General features: G+C 39.5%; 1 protein-coding gene across 6 annotated transcripts in view; it reads right to left on the bottom strand.

The window, feature by feature from the left end:
- kif13a (kinesin family member 13A) overlaps positions 1-23851 on the bottom strand; it is a 343290-nt gene that overhangs the window by 150082 nt on the left and 169357 nt on the right. For all 6 annotated transcript variants that reach the window (XM_069908320.1, XM_069908319.1, XM_069908326.1 and 3 more), the window contains 4 exons: positions 7323-7410; positions 4883-5017; positions 4662-4774; positions 1104-1215 (listed from right to left, as the gene is read on the bottom strand). In XM_069908320.1, the coding sequence (XP_069764421.1) occupies positions 1104-1215; positions 4662-4774; positions 4883-5017; positions 7323-7410 (448 nt within the window). The remainder of the gene's footprint in view (positions 1-1103; positions 1216-4661; positions 4775-4882; positions 5018-7322; positions 7411-23851) is intronic.

Here is a 23851-nt window from a genome sequence, read left to right as displayed (position 1 = left end):
AACATTGACATACCCTAAAATATCAACACACCCCTCACAGGTCTCATCACCATGTCCTTCTCCCTGGTGATTATTGAGACATGAATCTATAAGCCGCTTCCTCTGGTTTCATGCATATATTCTCTCCTTGGTTCTTGAGTGGATCCACCTTATCCCTAGCTCCTTTGTCCCTTTTTCACAAACACCTTGGGATTCTCTTTGATTTTACTTTCCCATTTTAACCTATCTATAATTTGGATTAATTTCAATCCTGGGTTTCTTTACATTCCCCATGGGCCTTGTTTGATTCCAGTTTCCTAAACTTGACCTACATGTCCTTTTTTCCCTTTTATTTATAATTTATCTTGGCAACCAAGGTCCCTGAACTTCATCATCCTGATCTTCCATCCTCACATGAACCTACTGGTTACCAGAACTCTGGTCAGCTGGGTTTAAAATGATTCTTGCATGTCAGGAATAGATTTACCCTCCACTTACTATTCCCAATCACCGTTCTTGCCGAATATTGTTGGAATTAGTCTACCCCTAATTTTGCATTTTCACCAAGGGCCGGTTTCACCTTTATCCATAACTATCTTATTGAATTATGGTCACTGATCCCCACATGTTCACCTCCTCTCCCCCATTAAATCTTCAATCATCTGGTTAGCTTCATTCCACAACACAAGGTCTAGTCCCTGGATGGACTATCAATGTATTGTTTCAGGAAGCACCCCCCCCCCCCAACCCCAGATACACCTAAAAATATTCTGCACTGCTGAAGCCTCAAGCATGAAGGGAGTCCCAGTCAAAACTGAGGAAGCTAAGGGCATCAATTGTAACATCCCTGTTCTTTTCACAGCTTTCCATGATCTGCCTGCTCATCTTCTCTCCCAGCTCCCGCTCGCAATTGGAATATCCTGCCTATAATTAACCCCATCGTAGTCGGGCAATGAACAAGATCATTGCTCTCCAATAAAACCAAACTGCATGCAAGACCACTTCCCAGAAGCAAGATCACTTTTTTATTATTATTATGGCTTTTGATATTAATGTGCAAGAAGCAATTGTATTTTTCTCTATATAAAGATCCATGGATTGATGCTCTCTATTCACATCAGTACCTTGAGAAGCCAGGTGAGAACAGAGTCTCTGTAAGGCACAAACTTGTTTTTGCCCTTTCCTCCCACTTGGTCAGCCAAAGCAGAAATAACCAAGCCCAGAGTTGTAAGGGATCTAAGGAAAAAGCACAACCAAACTCAAATACGCAATTCAAGTAGCTATAGTGAACACAAGACAAAAAAAAATCAGTGAAAAAAATATTGTTCTTCTTATGAGGCAATGAGCTGCATTGAAATGGGAGCCACTAGGAGGACGAGTACAAAAATGGGGAAAAGACCAGACAGATAGGTTTTTAAAACCAATCCATCAAGAGCACACTTTAGTGGTGTGAGGAATCTGCCGTGCTGACCAGTATTCTGCATGTCCAATTCAATAAAAAAGCTGAGGCAAAGCATTCCACGTTTACCAACTGTGAGTGAAGAGGTCTCTACCATTCATTCTCTCAGTCGGCCATTCCCAACCTTTTATTTTTTGTGCCTATGAACCCCTTAGGACTCTGCTCAATGCTTATGGGGCCCCTTCCCCTTAGTTGGTATTTTTTTTATATACATTTCTCCTAAGGACTGCATAAAAAAAAAGATAGTGTATGATTTCAGTCAGTGATCCCCCTTAAATATGCTGTGGCCCCCACTGAGAATTGCTGCTCAAAATGACAATTAGTGCTTACATAATTACATGTTCTTTTATTTATTCGAGTTCATCACTAATTATTCTTGAATCTAAAGAAACCAAAATAAAGAAACAAACTGTGGTCTCATGTGACTGCAACTGTGAGCAAAGTAGAGTAAAATCTTCAGTATCCGGAATTCAAAAACTGGCAACCCAAGAAACCGGTTAAAAAAAAGGGAAATAAATTGAAATAAATAAAAATTTAAATAAAAGTTTAAAATTGTAAATATTCTCTGAAGCAACACACAGACCCTTTGTGAAATTGGGAGCAAACCTTCGCCAGCGGAGTGCCACAGTCGTGCTTGCTTGCAGCAGCTGTTTGAATAAAATTTCAGTAAAGTTGTGTTTGAATAAAATGGCAGTCCCCAGGATGAAGAGCCGGCTGATGCCGCCTGCTGCTGTCTCTCCCTGTCCATACCTATTAGGGGTCTTTATTTTTATTAGTACAGGTTGAGTACCCCTTATCCAAGGTTCTGAAATCCTCCAAAATCTGAAACTTTTTGAGTGCTGACATGACGTCACAAGTGGGCGCCAGTTTGTTACCAACCATCGTCACTGCCAGATCTACGCGCATTACTCACTGTGTTTTTTTTTGTCATCCAGCAGAATTTCTAGTATTTGGTGCTACATTTTTTGTAAGCAGAGATCAATTTTTTTTTGGGTAAGTACAAAAATATTCTTTGGCTTGGCTTCGCGGACAAAAATTTATGGAGGGGTAATGTCCACGTCAGCTGCAGGCTCGTTTGTGGCTGACAAGTCAGATGCGGGACAGGCAGACACGGTTGCAGCGGTTGCAAGGGAAAATTGGTGGGTTGGGGTTGTAAAAATATTATTCACATTATAAAACACATTATTCCAAAATCTGAAAAAATGTAAAATCTGAAACACTTCTGGTCCCATGCATTTTGGATAAGAGGTACTTGACCTGTTTATTATTAAGTATATTAGTAAGGCTTTATCTGTAAACTTGGTGGGGGGGGAGGGTTTAATTATGATGGTAGCATGGTTAGCACAGCGTCAGCAACTAGATTTTGAATTTAATTTAAAATTTTGTAAGATATGAGAATTACCCGATTAAAATGAACATTGCATTATTAAGGACTATAATACTGACTTTTTTTCGTATTACTTTACATTTTGTCTTTTGATTTTAAGCTGTTTATTCTTAATGCAGGTGTATTAGTTAGTCATTGTAAGAGTGAGTCTCAGTCAACTGGAAAATTCACATTTCCATTATCCACGATCCCTGTAGGTGCCAGATACTGGGGATTTTAGTCTACAAGTTTGGAAACAGCTTATCGGTTCAGCTATAATTTACAAGATGAGTAAATTCAAATAGGGAACCAGTACAGATCTAAGTTAAATAAAATATCCAGCATAATCCTTAAGCAATGTTAAACATTGTCATAATTACATGAATATCAAAGAATCATTATCTGACATTGTAAGATGCCATGGACATCTTCCAAAATGTCCTTGATGTTTCAATGTGCTTCTGTGCAACAAAGTTCACTTCTGCACAGCTGCTGACCTGTCAGTGCTGTGGTTAACATAGAAAGGGGCATGAATGCAAAAGGTTAGTTTGCAGGTGCATCAAGAAGGCAAATGGAATGTTGGCCTTGACTGCTAGAGGGATGGAATTTAGGAGAAGGGAGGTTCTGCTGAAACTCTACAGGATACTGGGGAGGCCACATCTGGAATACTGCTCGCAGTTCTGGTTTCCTTATTTGATGAAGGATGCACTGGCTTTGGAGGCAGTGCAGATGAGGTTCACCAGGTTGATTCCAGAGATGAGGGGGTTAGCCTACGAAGAGAGATTGAGTTGTCTGGAACAGTACTCACTGGAATTCAGAAGAATGAGGGGATTTTATTGAAACGTATAAAATTATGAAAGCAATAGATAAGACAGAGGTAGGTAAGTTATTTCCACTGGTAGTTGAGACAAGAACTAGGGGGAATAGCCTCAAAGCTCAGGGTCGTAGATTTAGGATGGAGGTGAGTAGGAACTGCTTTTCCCAGAGGATCTATGGAAGCAGTGGAGGCTTTCTTATTATCAGATCAGCCATGATCTTATTGAATGGGAGAACAGGCTGGATGTTCTGCTCCTATTTTTTAATGTTCGTAAGCTTCACGATCAATTGAAGAGAAAACAGATCTTTGGATGAACCCATGTTGGTCTCTTAACTACTTCAACTAAAAGAAACAGATTAAGGTATTCGAACCAAATCGAGATAGCATCCTGGAACAAAAATGTTATCATGGAACCAAGCGACCTGCTTGACTTGAACAATTTGATTAATTTGAAATGGACTCCCTGGAACAAGAAATATACAAATCCACATCACATAGGGATCACCATCCTCCCAAGAAATTAAGCATGTATTGAGTTTTGCAAATAACAAGTTGCTTTTGAGAAAACATGACAGCTTGTTTATGTAAGGAAAAGTCACTATAAGACAGAAATGAATGAATGGCCAACTAATCTGTTTTGTAACAATGACCAAGGGGGAAATAAATCAGCAAAATAATAGGAGAATTTCCTGCTTTTCTTCACAAAGAATCAAAAGGATTAGTTATATCCACTTGTAAAAGCAGACAGGGCTCGTTATAATGCTTGACCCCAAAGGCAGTTGCACTGAAAATAGCACTCAATCAGGTCTGTATTGAAATGTCAGCCAAGATGATATGGTCACATTCTAAAGTGAGCTGGAATCCACAGCCCTCTGACACAGCAGATGTGCAATCCATTGAGACAAAAAAAAACCAGACATTCGTTTGAAAATTTACATCTTGACTAGTTTTCAGGAATCTCGCCTTGTTTGAAATGGCATAATTTTCCAAAGAAAGTTACACTTCTTTGCTTGTATTCAAATGACATTGATATCTCTCACTTGTTAATATTACTGCCCTCCTTCAATCGTTCCCCTGCAGCTCCTGTCTTTGACACTCTCTCGCTCCCGGCCAGATCCACAAGGCTCAGCTTACTCACTTTCTCTCCAGAAGTCTAAAAAGGAAGTACAATTGGTTGCATGAAACCTGAATCAAATGGGAATAAGGAAGAATAAAAATCCAAGCAGTCATACCAAGCTACACGATTCCTTAATGAACTTACTCCACTTTGTAGATCGCATAGGGTCTGGGTTAAAATAATGTTGAACACAGCATGGGAACGACTACTTTCTTCATTCATGTTGGTGGCTGCAACAGTTCGTGATTTGTTTCCTTCTGACATCAAGGACTCAATATCCTGCAAAATTTTGTGATCAAATATAATAATTGTTCACATTGTGGTCTATATTTTTATATATACATCAAACTTTACTTATCGGTTCCATTCAAAAAAAGTAGATCCATTAGTGCAAGGTTATTGCACTAGATCAACCCAAATACCTTTGTCATCTAAACAAACAAGTCTCTTATCTGCATGAGTAAGCTGTGTAGAATGCAGGATAGGCCACATAGTGCCTTGGGCCAAATCTTCCATTTCGTGAGATTATCACTACGCTGTTTTTGACTGCTCTTCTACTTTTCTACCCGTTCACCAGAAGCTCCTACTGTCCACAATGCAATTAATTCCTGCCTTGGATAAATTCAAGGACTCAGTCTGTATAACTCAATACCATACAGAACTCCAGGGATTTGCAACTTGAGTAGAGAAGAATGTCCTGCTCATCTTCAGTTCAATGAGGGGGGGGGAGTTGCACTCTTTATTCTTAAATGATGCCCTCCCTCAAGGCCCAGATTTCCCCAGAGAAGGGGGAACTTTTTAAGCATTGACCTCTGTGAGGTCTTTCTCATTCTTATTCTACTGAATCTCGTTCTACTGATCCTTATTCTACTCACAGCCAGCCCAACTTGCTCCATTGTTCCCTGCCTAACAAAGACAAAGTAGATATGGGACTTGCCTTAATCACAAATTGATGATCATTCAAACACCAAACTGCAAAGAATGAAAGACACTACATCTTGCTTTGCGCACAGACGTGTTTGCTGGGACACTTTTGGTGGGGCATGCATTATAAATTTTCCAATAGACTGTGTGGGCTTTTTGTTTTCCCACATCCAATTAGCTAAGCTATATCCACTACAAGTATGAAAGAAAAATTACCAAGGTATTTTGGTCTGTTTGAAGGTCAAACTCAATCATCAACCAAATGGCAGTTTCTCTTACAATAGCAGGTCTGTGAAATTTGAGTGGGGCTTCTGGAAAGGCTACAGAATCACATAACCTCCTGATCAATAGATTAATTCTCCACCAAGCATGGCAATAATGGTAGAGCTTTATGCAAATCCAGACCTAGGGTGAGGGATGTGGCAGAGATCCTAGCTCGCCTTATGCAGTAGACTGGAAAATGCAAGGAGGAGAGCCGCATTCAATAAAAATCATACAATAAATTTAGAGACACTGACTTGAAATAAATACTTTCATTCAAAAAACAAGATCAAAACACATATATTAACATGTGCCTATTTATACCCTCAACAAGAGTAAAAGAAAATATAGTATGAACAAGGAACAACATTTCCTTGTTCTTCAGACAAGACATATGCAACTCTTAAATAAAAACACACCAAAATGCTAGAGAACTCCTGAAATAGTAACTACTGTGGAAGTGATGTTAAACAAAAGGTTGAATATGCAAAAACAACAATTAGTGACACCTACAAATGTCTTGGAACCAATAAAGTTGAAGGAAAGATATTAATTTTATCATTCGCTGGTGAACTCGAGGCTGGTTACACAGCTTTATATAGAGGTCTGGGACCAAATCACCTGTTCGTTTTCATATTACACTAAAAATTCTAGTCATGTTTATATTTTGCACAAGTAATGAGCCTGAAATGAATTTACAACTTTTGACATATCAAAAATTCAAATGGTGGATAAAGAAAATGGAATAAGAATGACAATTATTGTGTTTTTAATAAGGCAGAATGGAATTCACCCAGGCCTGGCAAGAACCCTGCAGAAGTTTACATTTGAACAAATTACATGCGCTCGTGAGCATCACATTCTAAGCCTAATATCTTGGGCACAACTGTGTTTCATAAATATAGGTTGCAAACTTCTAAGAATGAAGCTAAGGAATCTCAGAAGTTCATCTTCACAACACATCTCAAACAATTATAATATAATAATTATACTTATAATATAATATAAACCAGAGGTTAAGAATTGTCTTTCTTAAAAATTATGAGCAAGACAACGAGCCAAAAAGGGATACATCCACATAATGTCATTAAACTTATGGCAAACTGAAAGAAATTTTGTGTAATATTACATTTTCTGTTTTATTACATGACAATAAAATAATCTTGATTCCTGAGCTTCATTGCAGTTAATTAACATACATAATATCCAGTTAGATGTGCAGAACCAAGCTTTAACTAAAAATCAAAGGAAATATTTTGTTACAAGACATAAACTAAAGGAGTTCATGACCACCACTGGAAGCTGGTTGCTTTCTTGGAGGTGTTGTAACTCTTTCAACTTTAACACAAGTTATTTAAATATTCAGGACAAAACAATAAAGATTAATCCAAATTCTCACCTCAAAGCAAGTTACAGCAAGCTGTGACAAGCCATCCACATATGGACCCAACACCTTGTGCTCTCGAACTTTGAGGGTATGCCGACTCCTGGGAAAACAAATTACTTAAATGGTCAGCGTAGTGGTTAGGACAACACCATTACAGTGCCAGCGATTGGGACTGGGATTCCAATTCCACCCTCTCTGTAAGGAGTTTGTACATTCTCCCCATGTCTGTGAGGGTTTCCTCTGGGTGCTTCCGGTTTTAATCTACCCTTCAAAACGTACCATGGTTTTTAGGTTAATTGGGTGCAATTAGGTGGCTCGGGCTCACGGGCCAAAAGGGCCTGTTACCATATTGTGTCTATAAAAAGTCACTAGGGTGATGTCACTCCCCTCACTCCCCCCCCCCCCCCGCCACCAATGGACTTCCTTCCATATCATACCATACAGAATCCTTAGTAATGTTTTTGTACCAATGGTACTCGTAAATCGTAATTCCCATATATCATTGAATGTAATGGCAATAGTAGTAAGATAAACAACTAGCAACATTACAATTACATCTTTAAATTACAATATCATACACACAGCAGCAATGAAAACAACAGTGTGTGCTTGTAGCGCATGCAGATGAAACCACCTGATCCGAAGCGTCATTGTAATTGGGTTATAATGACAGCTCTGAACAGAGCACATTAGAAGGTTCAAAAAGCAAATTAGCAGAGTTTTTGCCTTGTAGGTATGTTGATACATGTAAAATAGGTTTACAAAAAATGTTTTTGTTGTTATAACTAACTACAGGGATATTTTTATAAAAAACAATAAATTTCTGCTGAAACACTGCACAAAAATTTGATAGACAGTCATTTTTGTATCACCCCCTCTGATGGTATCATCCGGTGTGGTCTGCACCCCCCTAGTGACGTCAGTGAAAAGTCACCGACATTTCAAGATGTGTACTAATATTCAAAAGATTTTGTAAGCCTAAATACAAGATTGGGGGGGTTTGAAACAAAGGCTGAAGTTTCAACATGGGAAACACAGTTCAACTATAGTCTGAAAAAAGCCCCAAAGTGAATCACCGGATTGTCAATAAATTTTGAATCCAGGCATATGCTGAAAGTATGTTGCTCAATTAGATTCATTTCACTTGATTCTACCTGTCTTGGCCACACTAAAACATCTGGCAAGATTTATAATCATCTGCTTCAACGGTGACACCCCTTCATGAAGAATATTATCTTGTGCTGAAAGTATTTAGAAACCACCCACACACTAAAACTGCTACAGATCAACAAACAGGCTCAAACGGACAGAGCAAAACTTCTGTTCCTCGAAGGAATTATTTCACTGCATGGAAACAATTACTTGGTTTCAACCAAGCATTTCTCCTCATTTGCAACATATCCAGAGATTTGTGAAATTACCACAGCAAATTAAAACAGAACTCAATATGAACACCCAGTGTTCATATAAAGATAGAAAAGAACAGGACTAGGCTACATTTGTGGGAAAAGAAATGGAGTTAACCTTTCAAGACAATAATCTTTTTGATAAAAGGACATGGGCCTGAAACACCAACTCTGATTTGCTCTCCAGCAATGATGTCTGACCTGCTGATCCTTCCTTCAGATGTCCAGCACTGTGCCTCTGGACTTCCAAATGGCTGTGGGCTTTCCTGAGCACCTATTGATAACTTCAAAATGAACAGTTATACCATCCTGTTGTTTGAAAATACTAAATTTCACCCACATTCTGACTTTATGCTACCCAATACACAGAGTAATTATCAAGGTTAAAATCAAGCAATTTGCCAAAAAAATAAAGTGCCCTTCCTCTCTACATGAGACAGAGGACAAATATAAAACCACACTTTGAGCATCAAGAATTTAGATTCCAAAAAGGTATTTACCACAACTCAGATCGGATTACCAAGTTTACTCAAGTCTTCTTACAACCCTCCAAATCCAAGGAAACTAAATTCTTTTCTTTTTCAATATTTTTATTGATTTCATTAAATAAATGTTACATAGGTACATGACAATAAAATAAAATATTAACAAATATTATATTGTGGCAGTGTGAGCGGTGTAAGAAGCACAGCCACCACGTTGAGGGTCATTAATGATTGTTTTATTTGAATCTGGCGCATGCTCCTTTAAGGGCAGCGTTGGTTTGGTCACCATGTTGCATGGGGCATGCGCCGCGTGGGAGTTTTGACTGAGGAAGAAACCCCCAATGGCGCCATCTTCCCAGGGCTGCCCCGCCACGTGGCGTTACAAGCGGGGCCGGTTCGCCCTGAGTGAGTGTGCCGCCACAGTATAGCAATAAAAATGATATTGAAACTTATGATACATTGAAAATAATTTTTTTTAAAAATCCACTGTACTAATTATCTAATATCAATCCCCTCCCTTCGGAGGCTACTGGTTTAACACAAACAGACCACTACTAATAATGAAAAAAGGTAAACAATGAGGTCAAAAACCAGAAACTAATTAATCTTACAAATTTTGAAAATAATTGAGAAAAGAACTCCTTAAAGAAACAAAGTCAAGATTAATTTCAGTAGTGGAGAATCTAATTTTTTTCCTAAGTCAGAAATGTCATATCAGACAACCACTGAGTGTGAGTGGGAGTGACAGCATCTTTCCATCTCATAAATATGGCTCTTCTAGCGATAAGGGAGGTGAGGGAAACTATATGGGATTGTGAAACAGTCAGAATTAAACCAGATGGCCTACTTATTCCAAAAAGAGCATGAAAAGGATTTGGAGTCAAGTTAATATTAAGAACTGAAGACAAAAAAAAACCAAAATACTCCTTCCCAAAAATTGTAAAGAGAAGAACATAACCAGAACATAATGATACAGGTAACCTTCAGTTTTACATTCATCACATTTAGAAGAGAGATTAGAATAAAATTTAGCCAATTGGACTTTGGTATAGTGGCCCTGGTGTACAACCTTTAACTGTAATAATGAATGTCTAGCATAAAGGGAGGATTAATGCATTCATTTCAGAATAGAGTCCCATGTAGTTTCAGAAAATAACTGAATTTCTGCTTTGACATTTCCTCTTGTATGAATGGCTTAGAACTATAGAATACTATAGCACAGGAACAGGCCTTTCTAGTCTGTGCCAAACCATTTTCTGCAGAGCCCCAATGAACTGCACCTATTCCATATCCCTCCCATCCATGTAGCTGTCCAAATCTTTCTTTGTTAAAATTGAGCCTGTATTCACCACTTCAGCTGGCAGCACATTCCATATTCTCACCACTTTATGTATGAAGAAATTTCCCCTAATATTCCCCTAAACCTTTCACCCTTAACCCAAGTCCTCTGGTTTGTATCTCACATAACCTCAGTGGAAAAAGCAAACTTACATTTACTCGATATGATAGTACAGATTCGATCACCAATGTGTATATGTACAGATTGTACTGTTGGATGACTGTGATTGGCTGAGAGTTTAGCCACACCTACTGGCAGGTCTTAAAGGATTGCTCCTAGCCAGACCAGGTCATTCTGGACTGGTCAACCTACTTGTGATATGTTCCAGTCTTTTAGTTAATAAAAGCTTTGGTTTGGATCAACAAGTCTTTGGTTCTTTCAACGCGCTCTACAATCGATCAATATCCCTCATAATTACCGTATTTGATGGCATATAGGACCCAATGGCATATACCCTCCCAACACAACTTTTAGCATAAGATTTCGGGAAAAAGTTGTTTTCTTTCTTTTCTTTTTCAATTTTTGTACTGGTTTTTATAACAAATACAGCACAATGAAGAAAAGGGAACAAAATTGAAAATACAATATTGTGTGTGTGTGTGTGTGTGTGTGTGTGTGTGTGTGTGTGTGTGTGTGTGTGTGTGTGTGTGTGTGTGTGTGTGTGTGAAACTTCAAACAGTATAAATTCAGTACCCCTCCACTGCACTGGATAAAAACAGAAAAGATGTTGATATGTTTTTTTTAAAAAAACACCTAACCTACTCTATTAAAAAAAGAACCAGAAAGAAAATCTGAGCATCTTATTCTGAGGGTTACATACATTTTGGAGCTTTTGATTCATAATATGAGAGAACCACTGAACAACTGTTGGAGGTCCAGAGTCTTTCCATTTGAATAAGATGACTCTTCTAACCAACAATGTAGAGAAGGCCACAACCCCGTTGCCCAGGTACAGAAAAACTCCCCATGTCCGGATCAGTAACCCCAAAAAGAGCAGCTATTTGATTGGGTCATAACTCCACCCGAAATACAGTTTGAAAAGATATTAAAAATTTCTTTCCAATAGATTTCTAAGGATGGAAAAGACCAAAACATATGTGTTAATAAAGCAATATAAGTTCTGTCACAAGTAGGGTTAATATTAGAAGAGATACAAGCCATCTTATTTTTGGACATGTGAATACAATGCACTACTTTTGATTGGATTAATGAATGTTGGGAACATAGTGAAGATGTATTCACCATTTTAAGAATCTTGTCCTATAAATCTTCTGATAGGGGTCCAAGTTCCAGTTCACAAGCCCTTTTAATCTTATCGTGAAGTACTGTATGCAATTTCAATAATCTATCATATATAATTCCAATTAATTCCTTCTGAGAATGATTCAATTAGATCTGGTGGATATACAAATGAAAAGTCTGGTAATGTGGTATTTATGAAATTTCTAATCTGTAAATGAATATTTGATAAGTCATATTTACTTGCAGACATTAAACAACCTTCCTTAAACAAATTTGCGAAAGAAACAATACCTTTGATTTTTAGCATTGAGAAAGATTGATCAATTATTGATGGGTGGAAAAAATAATTATGAGAGATAGCACCATTTTAAACAAAGTTTATTAAATTAAGAAATTTCTGAAATTGGAACCAGATTCTCAATATATGTTTGAGCATTTTATTAGATACAGTACAACTCCGATTATCTGAAATGGTCAGGACCGGGCCTATGTTTGGATAAATAGTTTTTTCGGAGAACTGGTAATTTTTAAAAAACAGCCCAGTAGCAACAGCAAATCACGTATCAATGTTTAAATAAGTTTAAAAGTATTGGAAAATGAAGTGCTCCTGTTCTGGTTTTCATGTCCCTTTTTTTTTAAGTTTGTAGAGGGTTTGGGGGGGGATTTAGAGGTAGTTTTTCTTTCTTTTTGATCCAGTTTATTTGTTCAAAAAGCAGGGAGAAGAACTGATTGAAAAATAATGGGCAAGAACACGAGACTGTTATCAGAGGCTGGGCAATCTTTGCCCTGTCATGCACATCACAGGACACAGAGCACAGAAATTCACAGCACAGTACAGGCCCCTTGGCTCACAAAGTTATGCTAACCTAATAACCTACTTTATCAACTCCCCAAAACCTTTGATGCCCTGGCTAATCAAGAACTTATAAACCTCTGTCTTAAATACACCAAATGACCTGGCTTCCATATCTGCCTGTGGCAACAAATTCCACAGATTTTCCACTCTGATTGAAGAAATTCCTCCGCATCTCTGTTCTAATTGTGTGCCCTTTAATCCTGAAGTTCTGCCCCCTTGTCCTAGATTCTTCCACTTTGGGAAACAATGTTTCCACATCTACTCTGTCCACACCCTTCAGCATTTGAAATGTTTCAATGAGATCCCCACCTTGGCACAAGCCAAGTCATGACATCTGAATTTTGGATGGCCTGACAGGCAAGGAGAATTAAACTAGGCAGACTGAGTTGGAGCACATTTGAATCATTATTCCAAGAGTTAACAAAGACACAGATATGTTTTCACACAAGCTGAGACAAGGATAGAGATATGATAATGATGCACAGGTAGGAACATGCAGTCTTTTTAATGTCAGAGATGTGATCCAAATTCATCTTTGAATCAACTGTGAAGAATTGAATTCAGTTTCAGTCAGTTGTCGGGGGGGGGGGAGGGGGGTGGGGGGGTGAAGTCAATAATGGAGTTTGTGATAGAACAGAAAATGGAAGCTTTCACATTCCCAATATTCTGATAAGAGAAAATATCTGCTTATCCTGGATGTTTTAATTTAATTTAAATTTTTAATTTAGACATACAACACAGTAACAGGCCATTTTGGTGCACCTGTCCATGCCATCTAATTTACATCCCATTAACCTACACCCCTGGTATGTTTTTTGAATGGTGGGAGGATACCTGAGAACCCAGGGAAAACCCATACAGACAAAGGGAGAACATACAAACTTCTTACAGATAGCACATGATTTGACCCTGGTCAGTTCCCAATTGCTGGCACTGTAAAGGTGTTGTGCCAACCAGAAAAATAGAATGACATTGGAAGGGATAACTAACATAATGCTGGATGATATTACTTTTGGATCTTAGCATGGTATAGAAAGAGGCTATCGGATTCCTTGCCATGCTGCTAACCTATTGCATCCAACCCCTTTCCACTGCCCCACCAGTCAGTGATTGATATCTGACCAGTTTCCTGCACGCACGTCATATCGCCTGATTTCCTTAATGTTCACAATTCGATAAACCTTTGATATCAGTATACTCAGCCTCTAGGCAGAGAGTACTGCGTGCTAGATTAAGTTAGGTTTTTCACATCTTACACAAAATTGGGTCCTTAATTTTGAACCTGTGTGCTTGTCTAGACAACCAAATCAGAGGTACTATCAGTCCCGCATTTCATTTCGTTAAACTCCATAAATATTTTCCATTTCAATGTGATATTTCCTCACTCTTCTAAACTGGACAATGTCACACAATGTCAGACAATAGGTTCAAAACCTCTTGTCGTGAACAAGCCACGAAATTCATTGTTTTGCGGTAGCGTCACAGTGCAAACGTTTATGTAAACCACCTTACAAAATAAACAAACATAGTGCAAGAAAAATTCAAAGTAAGTGCCCGTGGTTCATTGATCATTCAGGAATCTGATGGCAGAGGGAAAGAAGCTGTCCTTGTGCTACGGAGTCTTCAGTCTTCTGTACCTTCTTCCTGATGGTAGCAGAGTGAAGAGGGCATGGCCTGGGTGGTTGGGTCCTTGAGCATAGAGGCTGCTTTCTTAAGATACCGCCTTTTTGCATTTTTCAATAGAGTGAAGACTGGTGCCAGTGATGTTGCAAGCTGATTAAACACCTCTGGATTTTTTTTTTCTCCTGATCGTTGTCAACCTCTGACACTCCAGGTCGCCCAATAGGAATGCAATCTATTCTGACTTGGTCCATATAGATATGGACCCCTGAGTGTATATGTGTAACTTGCGAATATCTCTTATAACTTTTAAAGTAAAAAATTGAGTTCTCACAATCAGAAATGCAAACAAGAAGGATTGCAAGAACCGAATGAGATACAAGCCAAAATCATTGCTGTTTTTATTGAATGATTGATGTAACAATCATTGATCATAGTCAAAACTGCTATTTTTAAGCATTTAAAATTGCCAAGTAACATTATGGTCTTCTTATTTAAATTGAATACCATTGCTGCTACATCAAGTCTAGTGCATAAAATATGGGTAGTCAGAGCAGACCACAGACGTTCCAAGTCTCCTTACACCGTGTAATCCCCCTGGTGTAATGTTGTAAGACTCAGACCAGATTTATTATTGAGTCTGGTACTTGATGTCTTTCCTGGAGATGAGATTGCCCTTTTGTTGGAACACGCACACCGCCTATACAGAGCCAGCTGGGCCCATGTCGGCTAGCGTTGCTGGCTAGTCAAGGGCCAAGCAAAAGGCCCGTAAACAGGTTCAGCCAACAACAACATTGACAGAAGAAGAGATTAGGACAGAAGAGGAAGGTATTTGACCACAGTCACAAGGAGAGGAATAGCAAGATGATGTAAGAGCCCAGTATATACAAGGTAAAATGGAAACTTATTCTGTTATTCCTGAAACTTTGGTCCCTCAAATTTTTAATAAGATTTCAGAACAAATAAATTTAATGAGTGAGAAAGTGGACCAAAAGTTTGCTGAAGTGAGAACTGAATTTAGTATATAATTGGGAGGTATCAAGGAAGAAATGACTGTAATGAAAACTGATATGGCAAAATGTATAAAAACTGTTGATAAAATCAAAGTGAAAGTTCAAAAATTTAAAGATTTCCTAGATTGTCATATGGAAGTTAAACAATGTAGAGATACAATTAATAAGATGGAAGATTCCTTTACAGCGTGGGAGGTTTAGAGAAAGGATTTATAGCAAAAAGTTGGCATGTTGAAAAATCAAAGTCACAGAAATAATGTTGCACTTCCTGAAGATTTTGAGGGTATTTAATCCAGTACAGTTTTTTCAAAAATGGATACCTGATACTTTGGGTTCTGAAAACATTCCAAATGGATTGGAACTTGATAGAGTACATAGAGCTATTAGAAATAAATCGTATCCAGGACAACTGCCATGCTCTATCTTGATTAAATGTTTACGTTACCAAGATAGAGAAATGATACTAAAATTGGCAGTTCAAAATGTCAGGAAACAACAAGGCCAGTTAATGATTAGAAATAATAGTGTTCTTCTATGCAGATTTGAATAGTGCCATTGCTAAGAGAAGGAAAGAATTTAATCCAGCAAAATCTGTTTTATGGGTATAAATTTGCTTTTTGGTATCCAGCAGTTTTAAAAGTTTTTATGGAGAATATCAATCACAGTTTTTTGCTGATGAATCTAAAGCTTTGGAATTTGACAAGTCACCACCTAATAATAAGCAAAATGGAAGTCAGAGTTCTTCTTTCCAGCAAATGAGAGTGAGAGAAGAATCTTAATGAGGGTGAGAGAAGAATCTTCAATGGAGCGTCGAAAATCGACTAAAATTGAAGTTGAAATTGATGACGCTCAAGTAAATAGAGATTTCAAAGAAACTTTGTCATATCTGATGAACTAGTTGACATTTATTTTTGATATTCTGTCCAAGAGATGCCACGTGCCATCTAGTGGCAAAGGCCACTTCCCATAATGAGGGGGATTAGTGCTGATCTCATCAGTATTTTTCTTTTTTTTTGTATTTTTTCTCTTTTTTTGAGGGGGGATTTTTTGCTTTTCTATATTTGGAAATGTTGTTTGTTTTTAAGATTAGCTGAGATCTGTTGGAGCAGGAGATGAGAGTTATATATTCTTAAAATTATATTATAGTGGTAAATAATTTGAATTATGTAACGTTTAATGTGAATAGGCTCAATTACCTAATTAAAAGGAAGAAAGTTTTAGCTTGTATTAAAAATTTGAAAGTTGGAAAAAAAATAACTTCAAATTTCTGGGTGTTATTATCTCGAAGGATCTATCCTGGAGCCTCTAGTCAATCCAATAACGAAAAGGATGGCCAGTGGCTATACTTTGTGAGAATTTGAGGAGATTTGGTATGTCACCAAAGATTCTCGAAAATTTCTACAAGTGTACCATGGAGAATTTTATCAGGGTCGGGGAATCCAAAACCAGAGAGCATAACTTTAAGGTGAGAGGGGAAAGATTTAAAGAGGACACGAGGCCACTCTTTTTCAAGGAAGGTAGTAATTAAATTAAATGAGCTGCCAGAACAAATGGAAAAGAGGGTTTAATTTTAAAGTTTAATGGATATTTTGACAGGCATGCAGATAGGAAAGGTTAATTGGGATGTGGGTTGAATGCAAGCAAGTAGGACTAGCGTAGGCAGACAATTTGGTCAGTATGGACAAGTTGGGCTGAAGGGCCTGTGTCTATTGTTCTGTGACTATTAACTGCACAGCTTTGAGATTATGCAACAATCCATTGATAATGCTGGCGAGGGTATGTATTTCTGCATAAGCTGAACTGTTTGGAAGTTTACACAAAAATGCTGGTGAAACCCAGCAGGGTATGCAAGTTTGTAAACCAGCCGACTAGAGGAGAGGCCACACTGGATCTAGTACTGGGTAATGAACCTGATCAGGTGGCAGAAAACTCAGTGGGGGTACATTTCGGTAAGAGTGACTGCAACTCCCTGAGCTTTGGCATAGCAATGGACTAAGATAACAGCAGACAAAATGGGAAAGTGTTTAATTGGGGATGGACTAATTACAATGGGATGAGGCAGGAACTAGGGAGAGCAAATTGGGAACAGTTGTTCACGGGAGAAAGCACAGAGTAATGTGGAAGATGCGCCGGGTTCAGGATAGGTTTGTTCTATTGAGGTAGGGAAAAGATAGTAAGAAAAGGTTGACAAAGCAGGTGAGGCAGCTTAATAGAAAGAAGGAAGCATACATTAGATTTAGGAAGAAGGAAACAGGAAGAGCTCGTGAGAGTTACAGCATATGGTAGCCCGGAAGGAACTTAATAAAAGGACAGGAGAGCTCGAAGGGAACATGAGAAGGCCTTGGCCTGTAGGATTAAGGATATCCCCAAGGTGTTCTATGCATATGTGAAGAACAGAAGGATGATGAGAATGAAGGTGGGGCCGCTAAAGGATAAAGAGGCAACATGTGCCTGAAGGTGGAGGAGGTTGGGGAGGTCCTAAACGAACGCCTTGCTTCAGTATTCATCAAAGAATAGTGAGGAATAGAACAGGCTTGGAGGGAAGAGGAAGTGTTGGATTTTTCAGATTGATAAATCTCCCTGGCCAGAAGCATTGAACCCCAGGTTACTGTGGGAAAGGAGGGAAGAGACAGCTGGGGCACTGGCTATGATCTTGGAGTTCTCCTTGGACACGGGGGAGATGCCGCAGGATTGGAGAAGGCAAATGTGGTCCCTTTGTTTAAAAATGGTAATAAGGAGAATCCTGGAAATGATAGATTGAGTGACTCTTGTGTCAGTGGTGTGTAAACGATTGAAGAGGAGCCTTAAAGACAGGATTTATGAGCTTTTAGAGAGGAACAGTCAGCTTTGGGATAGTCAGTATGAATTTGTGAGGGGAAGGTCATACCTCATGATCCCAATTGAGTTTTTATTTTAGGAACTAACAAAAAAATTGATGAAGGTAGAGAAGTAGAAGTAGTCTATATGGATTTTAGCAAGCCATTTGACAAGGTCCTCCATAAGAGATTCATCCAGAAAGTCATGGTGCATGGCTGTGTGGGTTAAAAAAATGGACTTGTTTGTAGAAAGCAGAGAATAGTAGTGGACGGAAAGTATTCTGCTTGGAGGTTAATGCCTAATGGAGTTTTGCAGGGATCTGTTCTGGAACACCCCTACTCTTTGAGATTTTCATAAATGACCTAGATGAAGTGGAAGGATGGGTCAGCAAGTTTGCGAATGATATAAGGGTTGGAGGAGTTCTGGATAATGCTAAAGGTTGTCGTAGGTTACAAAAGGATATAGACCGGATGAAGAGTTGGACAGAAAAGTGACAGATGGAGTTCAATCCAGATGTGTGAGATAATGCATTTTAGTAAGTCAAAACAGAAGGCTGAGTACAGGATAAATGGTCAGATACTTAACAGTATCGAGGAACAGAGAAACCTTGGGGTCCAAATCCATACATCTCCCAAGGTTGCCACACAGGTTGATAGAATAGTTAAGAAGGCCTATGGGATGCAGGGCTTCATTAGTTGAGGGATTGAGTTTGAAAATCAAGAGGTCATTTTGCAACTCTACAAATCTCTAGCGAGACCACACAAGGGTTTTGTGTTCAGTTCTGGACACCTCATTTTTTGAAGAATGTGGAAGATGGTGCAGAGGAATTTTACCAGAATGTTGTCTGGATTGGAAAATAAGTCTTATTGGCAGAGCTGAGACTTTTCTCTTTGGAGCAAAGAAGGATGAGAGGAGACTTAATAGAGGACTACAAGATTATGAGAGGCACAGATAAGGTGGACAGTCAGCACTTTTTTCCCCAAGGCAAGAATAGCAAACATCAGGGGATATCTGTACAAAGTGAAGGGTGGTAAGTTTAGGGGAGACATCAAGGGTAAGTTTATTTTTTACAGAGAGAGTTGTGGGTGACTGGAATGCATTTCCAGGGGTGGTGGTGGAGGTTGAAACATATGGGGCATTCACAAGACTTTTAGATAGGTGCATGGATGATATAAAAATAGAGGGTTATGAGGTAACAAGCGCTTAATTTTTTTAATAGGAATATATAGGTCAGCACAACATCGTGGGCTGAAGGGCCTGTACTGTGCTGTCATTATTTATGTAGCAAAGATGAAGATACTTAACCAACATTTCAGGCTGAACCCTTCATCAAGTTATGAACAAACAACAGGCAGTAACCTGAATAAAATGGTGGGGGAAGGGCAGATGGAGGAGCGCAGGGCAATAATCAAGGATATGGGTGGGAGGGCATAAAAGTAAAAAAACTGAGAAGCAATTGGGGGAGGGGATAGCTCTCTGAATGGACCAGGAATGGGTGGAGAGCTGGAGGAAAGGAGACAGAGGGATGGGGAAGAGAAGGAGTCAGGGAAGTGGAAACCGGAGAAGTCAATGCTAGTGCAATCTGGTTAGAGAGTGCCCAAGCAGAATATTAGATGTTGCTCCTCCAATTAACACAGGTAGCCCTGGTTTGAAAGCGCACAAGTCCATAGACAGACATGTCAGGGTGGGAGTGGGACACTCAATTGAAATCGGTGGCCACTGGAAGATCCCCGCCATTGCTACAGATAGAGTGAAGGTACTCAGCAAAGCGATTTGCCACTCTGCTTTAAGTGTGTCCAAACAAAAATTCCAGACAGTTCAAAAAATTCCAAATCCTTGAACTAATTTTTACTATGTACATCCAATCTCTATACATCTGCACGTCCCCCATACTGAAGGTCTCAAAGCCCTTTGTTTCTTTCTCAACAACAAACCCAAACAGTCCTACCACCACCCTCCTCCACCTGTCAGATCTTGTTCTCACTCTCAATAACTTTTACTTTGACTCATCCCACTTTCTCTGTAACAATGTGGTTGCCATGGGTACCTTCATAGGCTCTAGCTACACCTACCTTTTTCTGGAGCAATCCATGCTGCAAGCCTACTCAGGCAAGGCTTCTCGGCTCATACTCCGCTACACTGACAACTGCATTGGTGCTGCCTCATTCACCTATTATGAGCTCTTCATCTTCCTCTATTTGTTACTAACGTGCATCCCGACCTCAAATTCATTTGGTCCATCTCTAGCGACAATCTCCCCTTTCTTAAGCTCTCTATCTCCATCTCGAGCCAAATTTTCCAGACATTTTCTTCACACCCACCAACTCCCACAATTATCTCCATTACAGCTCTTCATTTATTATATAGTTGTGCAATAGGATGATAAATTAACTTGAACTTCATACTTTGCCCCCTAAAGGATTCTATTCCTTTCGCTCAACTCCTCCATCTCTGTCGCATCTACTCCCAGGATGAGATCTTCTACCCCTAACCATAACAAGGACAGGATTCCCCTGGTCCTCTCATTCCACCTCACCAGCATCCACATCTAACATATTATCCTCCACAATTTAGTCACTGACAACATGATCCCACTACCTGATACATCTTCCCCTCTCTGTCTTCTGCAAGGACCTCAAGGTCTTCTTCATGGTTCTCACTAATCACCCACTTGGTACGTACCCCTGTGACCACAGGAAGTGCTATACTTGCTCCAACACCTCCTCCCTCACCACATTTCAGGGCCCCAAACACTCCTTCCAAGTGAAGCAACACTTCACATGTGAATCTACAGGGGTTATCTACTGTATCTGTTGTTAAAACTATTTATCTGTAATTTTATTGATTTTGAGATGTGGAGGCAAGAGGAAGGGGGAATAAGGCCCTTCAGCCCAACTCATCCATGCTAGCCAAATTGTCTACCTAAGCCTCTCCTACTTTCCTAGGTTATACTGCTCACTGGTCTGTTGGGCAAGATTTTTTTTATTAGATATTCTGCCAGTATTTTTTTATTGAACAAGGGAGATAAAGGTGAAAATCTTGGTGGTGGTAACATTATTAAGCATTCTAGGAAATGTGCCAACTATGCAAACACTGCTGAGTATTAAGCAGTAACTGAGGCCAGCTCTGTACACCACCAGACTGACTAAATAGATCATGAATATAACCTTTTGAACCAGGAGGGTTGCAAAAGGAATAGCTTACACTTGGGGGGGTGGGGGGGGGGGGTGGGGAAGAAAAGGCACATGTTGTTTGATGACTTCAACTCCCTTGTATTGTTCAGAAATGGCAGAACAGCTAGAGAAAATGTCTCCACACAATTAAGCTACTGCAAGTTTTACAATTACACGAGAAAGAGCTGAGGAAGAGTAAGGCAAACATTAAAATTCCCTTCGCATCAGGCTGTGTAAACATTTGTCGCTTGCTGCTCCCTGCTCCCACATCCTCAGGATGACTGAAAGCATGCACACACCACATAAAGAAACCCAGCACTCCAAATGCACAAGATTTACAAAATTTGCTTTAAAACAGAAGACTGCAGGCATGTAACAGCACAATTTTGCCACTACACAAGAAATGTGCAGGAATTTTGAGTCACTACAACTTTTTGGAGGAAGCCTGCAACGTAAATCGTACCAGGAAAATTCGTTGCCGGTTATTCATTCTACTGCATGTCCAACCACCGGGAATTGTTGCACTTAGGTACTTGCAGTTGAAAAGGATGCCCAGTGTGAACGACCAGACAGCAAACTTCCCATCCAGCCCCCTGACACCACCCCCCCTCCCCCCAGTGCTGGGATTCCATGCCTGGGGGTTGATGAGGGACCATTTAGTCTAAAGTGTTTGGGGACCCCAGGTGTAAAGTGAGTAGAGCAAGGGTCTAAGAGCACGACCCTGTGGTGCTGATGGAGATTGTGGGTTGTGAACAACCGAGCTCAGGATATTATGCAAGCCAACTGATGGGATGAGATCACTGAACTGAGGAAAGTTATCAGCCAACTTAGAGCACTACAACACACAATGTGGCTGCCAAGAGCACAAACACTTATAAAGAAACCAAATTCTATCCCTTGGAATCTGGAATGCAATTGCAAGCCCTCCTTGTCACAGGGTGTCAAAAACGTGACACAACAGTTTCAAGTGAACCTTCAGAGGCAATATGCAGATCTAGTAGTGGAGATGAATTGTAGGAGGAGTGTGTGAGTAGATGGTGAAAGAAGGGGATTCATCAGACAAAAGTAACTTTACAGATGCCTTTTTAAGTTAAAAATATAAGCATTAGGTGCAATCTTTTGCATCAACAAAAGATGCTGTTTTTTCCTCAGGACAATTCAGTTTTCAATTATTAAAATTGAACTAAACTCCAACCAGATGCTGAATTCATCATAATTTGGACAGTACAGTTAGTGTTTTATTATCGCAACGCTATTACAGCACCAGTGACTGGGGATCGATTCTAGCACTGTCTGTAAGGAGTTTGTACTGTGCATTCTCCCGTGTCTGCATGGGGTTTCCCCAGTGCTCCAGTTTCGTCCCATCCTTCATAAACGTGCAGGGTTGTAGGTTAATTGGGGTGAAATTGGGCAGCTCCAACCGTGGTGTAAATAAATTATATATTTTTAAAAATACACTGGAAAGTGCAGAAGGTTGTCAAAGAGTGCAGTATGTCATAGATCATTTCAAGATATGGGCAAAGAGATGGCAGATGGGGTTTATTCCGGTCAAGTGAGAGGTGAGGTCCAATGTTTGGTGAAAATCATAGCTGCAAGGAAAAGTTAGACACACTTCTATTGCTTTCTTAGGAGGGCCGGGAGCTGAGGGGGCACCAGATAGAAGTTTGTAATACTGTGACAGGTATTGATAGGGGATATGGTCATAATCTTTATCCCAAGGTGGAAAGGTCAAATACTAGAGGGTATAGCTTTAGGATAAGAAAGGGAAAGTTCAAAGGAGTTGTGCAAACACAACAATGGTGACGTTGAAGAAGCAGCATTTAAATAGCCATTTCAACATTCAGGGAATGGAGGGATATGAATCAATATGCAATCTGATAAGATTAGTTTAATATGGGATCAAGGTCAGCACAGGCATTCACCGATGTACATCATTCACAACTATTTTTCTTTTTTTCATGTGACTTCAGCCATTCTCATCTTTTTAAAGTTACGGCCACCTAAGAACTCTACTCAAAGTTTATGGGCCCCCTGCTCTGTGAAACAGTCGAGTTTAGTTGGTTTTTTCCCATTTCTCTCCTATCAACTACAAATTTTTTTTAATGATATCAGTCTGTGGACCCCTCACTTAACTGTGCTATGGCCCCCAAGGTGGGGGGGGGGGGTGGGGGGGTAATATGGGCCCCAATGAGAATGGCTGTTATAAATATAAATGAGCTTTGGCTGAGGTTACTCACTGCACTTCTCAACCTTTTAAAGCTTATATAACTACAATGGAGGGACTGAACACAGAATAAGAGATCGCTTTGTCGAGCACCTTCATTCTGTCCACATCAATGACAGGGATCTCTCAGTGGCCAACCATTGCAATTCTGTGCCCCTCTCCCCTGGCAACATGTCTGTCCATGGCCACAGGCATCGACAAACCAGGACCACCCATAAATTCAAGATCAGGATTCAATTTATTGTCATTGTAATAAAACGATGTCATATTACACAAAATTGATTTTGCCTGCTGCAAGGCAGACAGATTTATCATCAGTACCTCTTACAGTCAGAGAAAGAGAAGCAAAATAGAGTTCCCACCAGA

Source organism: Narcine bancroftii, chromosome 1 (genome assembly GCF_036971445.1).
Source record: "Narcine bancroftii isolate sNarBan1 chromosome 1, sNarBan1.hap1, whole genome shotgun sequence".
In the NCBI taxonomy this organism is placed as follows: domain Eukaryota; kingdom Metazoa; phylum Chordata; class Chondrichthyes; order Torpediniformes; family Narcinidae; genus Narcine; species Narcine bancroftii.
The sequence above is the reverse complement of the archived record's forward strand: the minus strand, read 5'-3'. Positions and strand labels throughout refer to the sequence as shown.